The sequence below is a fragment of the Taudactylus pleione genome, unplaced genomic scaffold, assembly GCF_031769625.1.
Source record: "Taudactylus pleione unplaced genomic scaffold, aTauple2 ptg000124l, whole genome shotgun sequence".
NCBI classification, from domain to species: domain Eukaryota; kingdom Metazoa; phylum Chordata; class Amphibia; order Anura; family Myobatrachidae; genus Taudactylus; species Taudactylus pleione.
In genome coordinates this window covers 865,925-872,044 of record NW_028284526.1, presented here as the reverse complement: position 1 = coordinate 872,044, position 6,120 = coordinate 865,925, and the positions used below count along the sequence as shown (strand labels likewise).

Below are 6,120 nucleotides of genomic sequence, written 5' to 3'. Positions count from 1 at the left end.
CCTCGCCCTCCCTCCTTCCCTTTCTCACCTCTGCATCTCTCACTCCCTCCTTCCCTTTCTCACCTCTGCACCTCTCACTCCCTCCTTCCCTTTCTCGCCTCTGCACCTCTCACTACTTCCTTCCCTTTCTCACCTCTGCACCTCTCACTACCTCCTTCCCTTTCTCACCTCTGCACCTCTCACTACCTCCTTCCCTTTCTCGCCTCTGCACCTCTCACTCCCTCCTTCCCTTTCTCACCTCTGCACCTCTCACTCCCTCCTTCCCTTTCTCACCTCTGCACCTCTCACTCCCTCCTCTTTTTGCAAACTCCTCAATCACTCATTCTCTGCTTCCTTTTCTCATCCCCTCTACCTCTTACTCTCTCCTTTCCTCTCTCACTCTCTGCACCTCTCTCTCCCTATAGACAGTCACTGAATGCTATAGACAGGTCTTACACTGCCCAGAGATAGTACATATGCACTATTTCCTGTGACTGCATGTTGCATGCCTGAACCAGCTGGAAGAAGAGGGATCTCCCAGGCTGTGCAAAAGCCACGTTCACATTATCACATGTAACGACAGCAACGCAGCATTATATTATACAGCACAGGGTCGGCAATGCCACTGTATACATGACGGGACAGCTCCAACTTCCCGCAGCTGCTGCTGAGCACACACCTGCCCCGGGCACACAGCCATTAGGCATGCAGTGCTAAGGAGGATGCTGTAAATGGGACAGGAATGCTCCCTTGCTGTGTCAGGCTGGGGGTTCTGGGAGTTGTAGTCCCGGACAGAATAATTACAAGCACCCAGCACACGCTGGTGGAGGGCAGCGGCAGCGGCACACTGCCAGACAGGGGCTGGCTGTCAACTTTTAGCCTGGGGGGTAAACGTATGCAAGTGACCCTGGCTTTACTACCCACGCAGAGCAATGGAAAAATGGGCGTACGCAAGTACAAGATGCAGAATCGTACGAATTTAGGAGCATAACTTGGCTGTAATGGGCAATCTCAAATGGATAAAGTTGAGTGAGGGTATGTAGACAACTATGGGCACAGAGCTGGTCGTAAGCGTAGACACAACTGTTTCCAGGTGCATAGTCGGCAAAAACCTACCGTCTGAGTCCGGCCCCACTGACATCAGTAATGATGTCAGTGGGAGTGACTTTGGCTCTGATACAGCCAAAATCACTCCTGGGCTTGCGGCAGCGAGATCCTACCACAGGGTCTCGTCGCAAGCCCGATGGTCGCAATGGTCTTTGACCATCGCGACCATCATCATGGACGCTCGCTATAGCTGTGGGTGGTCACCCACAGCTATACGAGCGTCCAGGAGGACGCTCCATTTTCATGGAGGAGGGCCCTGATTCAGAGCGAGCGCTCTGGTCAGAGCGTCCGGCTCTGAATTAGGCCTAGAAAGCACCAAAAGCTTTCCTATCGCTCAGATAATCTCAGAGCAGCAACGCCAGCCCCAGACTTAGCAAAGATTGCTACTGCGCATTATTGTATATTAATCATGTAAAATATTAATATTCTGTTGCATCAATACACATACCTCCCAACATGACCCTCTCCAGGAGGGACACAATGCTCTGGTCCTGGACTTCCCTGGTAAGAAGTTGGGGCTGCAGCACAGTCCAAAATTCAAATAGGGGAGTCACACCAACTGTCATTTCACACACTGCCCAACATCACTGGCTGGGACTCACTGGCAGTTGGTGTGATTCCCCTATTTGAATTTTGGACTGTACTGCAGCCCCGCCCCTGGAGCCTCCACCAATCATAAATTACCAGGGAAGTCCAGGACCAGAGCGTTGTGTCCCTCTTGGAGAGGGTCATGTTGGGAGGTATGAATACATGTGTATTGAACCTGCAGGGAAGAGAGAAAAGAATGAGAAAGGGACATTGGTGGAGGGATGAAGATGACAAAAGGGTGATGTGACAAGAGAGGGAGAAATAGAAAGAGGAACACAAGTAAAGAAAGAGATAGGGAATGGGGAGGATGAGGAGAACCAGATAAGCGATAGGGCAGGAGGAGGTGAGATGAGGAAATAGGGGGATGTACTGTACATGGAATTGGGGGTGGACTACAGAGAAAAGGGGGGGCAACGCTGGCCACAAACGCTACATTGCGCACGCTCACTACCCCTAACAGCCGCAGCAATAACAGATGCAGGAGAGAGAGATGTGGAGGAAGCAATATTGAGGTAAGAAAAGCACAGAAACTGTAGTAAAGAATCAGGAGTGATAGGAGCAATAGGGGAAACATAGAGAGGTAATGAGGGGAAGACAAGAGGAATGGGGGGAGATGGGAGCCATAGGGGGAGACTGCAGGAATAGGGACAGGAATAGGGGAAGACTGCAGGAATAGGGACAGGAATAGGGGGAGACTGCAGGAATAGGGACAGGAATAGGGGGAGACTGCAGGAATAGGGACAGGAATAAGGGGAGACTGCAGGAATAGGCACAGGAATAGGGGGAGACTGCAGGAATAGGGACAGGAATAGGGGAGACTGCAGGAATAGGGACAGGAATAGGGGGAAACTGCAGGAATAGGGATAGGAATAGTGGGAGACTGCAGGAATAGGGAGAGACTGCAGGAATAGGCACAGGAATAGAGGGAGACTGCAGGAATAGGGACAGGAATAGGGGGAGACTGTAGGAATAGGGACAGGAATAGGGACAGGAATAGGGGGAGACTGCAGGAATAGGGACAGGAATAGGGGGAAACTGCAGGAATAGGGATAGGAATAGTGGGAGACTGCAGGAATAGGGAGAGACTGCAGGAATAGGGACAGGAATAGAGGGAGACTGCAGGAATAGGGACAGGAATAGGGGGAGACTGTAGGAATAGGGACAGGAATAGGGACAGGAATAGGGGGAGACTGCAGGAATAGGGACAGGAATAGGGGGAGACTGCAGGAATAGGGACAGGAATAGGGGGAGACTGCAGGAATAGGGACAGGAATAGGGGGAGACTGCAGGAATAGGGACAGGAATAGGGGGAGACTGCAGGAATAGGGACAGGAATAGTGGGAAAAGGGAGAAATCGGGGGAGATGGAAGTATAGTGGGTTACAGGGGAAGGTGTGGGGGAGTAAAATACTCTGCACAATAGCTACTCAGAAAATGGTCAGTCCAAAATACAATTTTTATAATAAACTGATAAAATAATACGATTTATATATGTTATATGCTGCAATATATATACAAAATATCTGTAAAAAGAAATGGGAATATTACTGTACAGTAGCGCTGATTTTACTTTATTTCTGTTACAAGCTTAAAAACATGTTTTTCCTGTGTATGGAGCTCACCTTATCCTGGATGCGCTGTGCCCAGTATGTGGGTGAGGGCCCTGAGGTAGGTTCCCCAGGCTCCTCATGCAGCTGCTTGCCTGGATGGCAGGTCAGACTGCTAGGGAGCCGCAAATACGGAAGCCTTGGGCTGCCAAAATGAATTTCAGACAGGATAAGGCTTAGCATCATGTCTGAGGAGCAGCTTAGTGCCGCTTTAAAAGTGCCCAGAAACGATCACTGTGCGATGCCAAAAAAAGAAAAAAAGTCTCAAAAAACTACAGGTGCCGCCCAACACTTCCAACAGCTGTCCGTGCCGCACTTTCACTTGGCAGTCGGGCTGCCTTTCAAAGAGCGACCGCGGAGCTTCCAGAGACACTGTGGCTGCTGCAGGTGTGTTAAGGCAGAGAGAAGAGGTGCCCGGTCCGCACTGCAGCTGTTCTGGGAGGAGGAAAGGGACAATGCTGAGTGCTGCCGCCTGGCCCATAGATAAGGCAGCAGCCTGTTGCAGTCTCTTCAGTCTGTGCCCTAAACTTTTATCGACCATCGGGCAGCCCTCTCCTGCTGCTGGGAAAAACAAAATGTCTAGTGCTTGAAGTGCCGGTATGTCATACCGTTCCATACCGGCACACTTCCAGCACTGTTATATATATTATATATATGTATGTGTGTATGTATGTATATGTATGTAAGTGTACATATATATACACTTAAACGATCACATGGGTATCCACAATGCGTGCACACATAGATATACAGTTGCAATTATAAATAGAAACACACAGCGCACCTTTTTTCCGCTGCATGAAAAACACACAACGCATACTTACATATAACCATAAATATACACGCACTCATAAAAGGTTCCTGCACATTATGGTTTATATTAAAGTTATTAATTATGATATAAAATGCATGTATTTAATATTTATGGTATACAATATGATAAACATGGCATGTTTGGTACTAAACTGACGCACTGTTTATTTCCAGATATCTGAACCTATCAGCGAGGGAGCCGCATCTTGCGTTCAATGGTTATGGAATATAGGAAATTATTGGTTAGAATGTATACGCTGTAATGTAGTGTCTCTATCTAATTTAAATCAATTAAAGAAAGACAATGTAATCTGGAGAAGTGGGACTTACCCCTAGTGAACTGCCCTATGAGCTACAGCGTACTACAAAGACCAAGAGCAAGAACCAATGGAATTATGTTTGTCTGTCTATACTGTTGTTATCATGATCTGTTAGGGTATATAGCCTCGTCCCGGTCCCAGTTAGTAGCCATTCTCTGGGATGACCACAGACCTATGGATTGATGACTGTAACTGGGAACGGTGTGCTTGTGTATGTATCGACTATACCTTGTGATTGTATAATTTGTTTGCGCTAATTGTATTTAGATCACAGCTTTGGAATCACAATCAAAGTCTGGAGAGCAACTATTTCATATGCGTATGCAGCGCTAAACCGTGACTTTATGGTATAGAGGTTATAAGGTAACGCTATTTAGCGACATTTAGAGTGTTTAGATAGGTAGAAATCAATTAGATACAATTACATTTTAGTTCTCTTCAACCAAATTCAAATGTGAAGGTTGAAGAGGCCTAAAATCTAAATTGTATCGATATCATTGCGAAAATCCTAATAATAAAGTCTACATTTAATTCTTGCTGAAATCTTGGTTAAAGATTATTTTGCAAAATTGGATCCTGGGTTCTGTCCTTCCTTACACCACGTTCTCATTAATGGGATAAATAACAATAATGTTGATCATTGAATGTTACACTACTTTGTAGACAAGATAATTATGTTACGATTCTCTTGAAGCTAAATACATTTCACTCACAGGTGCCTCATTCATTATACTGCAGGAGCAGATGATGTCTAATCACACCGGGGTTTCAGAGATTGTGTTGGTCGGATTTCCAGGGATTACAGAAGATTATAACACCTTGATATCCTCTATGATGTTCCTTGTGTATATGATATCACTGATCGCCAATGGGAGCGTGATATGTCTGGTTATTATGCATATACACCTCCATCATCCCATGTACCTGATCATAGCAAATCTCGCCACGTCAGACCTCTTATTTGATACAGTGACTTTACCAAAACTGATCGCCAAGTACTGGTTCAGGGCCTCATCCATGCCCTTCTATGTGTGCGTCTTCCAAATGTTCTGCGTCCATTATTTTGGAAGACTTGATTCCTTCCTTCTGATGGTGATGGCGGTGGATCGTTATGTTTCTATTTATCAGCCCCTGAGATACACCACGGTTATCACCAATAAAACAGCTTTTATTACTTGCGGCATCCGCTGGGTTTTTCTGGCAGCTTCTATAAATATACTTATTACTGTCCTCTTTTCCCAAATTGTCACATGTGGCCCTAACAAAATATACGGTTTGTTTTGTACCCAATCAACGATCGCGACTTTAGCGTGCACAGATGCTACATACATAAGCAAAGTAGCCTTTGTGTGTGCTATGGTTGTGCTCCTTGTGCCTTTAGGGGTGATATTGCTGTCTTACACCCTGATAATAGCTGTGATCGCCTCTCGCTCCGATAGCTGGCAGAAAGCATTCTACACCTGCACCACCCATCTCCTTGTGGTGGGCTTATATTATGTTCCCCGAATCTTTGTCTACATAATAATTAGCATCCGTTTAGCAATAATTACACCTCCTATTAATGCTTTGCTACTTTTCCTTTACTCTTTTGGGCCACATATAGCCAATCCCATTATATATTTTCTTAGGACAAAGGAGATCAGACAGACTTTAGGTAACGTTCTCCAAAAAGCCAAGAACAGGCATCGCCTTGTGCTTAATTTCTAA

General features: G+C 46.1%; 1 protein-coding gene across 1 annotated transcript; it reads left to right on the top strand.

The window, feature by feature from the left end:
* Positions 1-5,160: 5,160 nt before the first annotated feature.
* On the top strand, positions 5,161-6,120 carry LOC148523953 (olfactory receptor 1E16-like). The gene has a single exon (XM_088472450.1). It carries the CDS (start codon positions 5,161-5,163, stop codon positions 6,118-6,120), a length of 960 nt encoding a protein of 319 aa, XP_088328576.1.

Coding starts and splice junctions, on each gene's coding strand:
- LOC148523953 (XM_088472450.1), top strand. CDS start 5,161: ATGTCTAATCACACCGGGGTTTCAGAGATTGTGTTGGTCGGATTTCCA.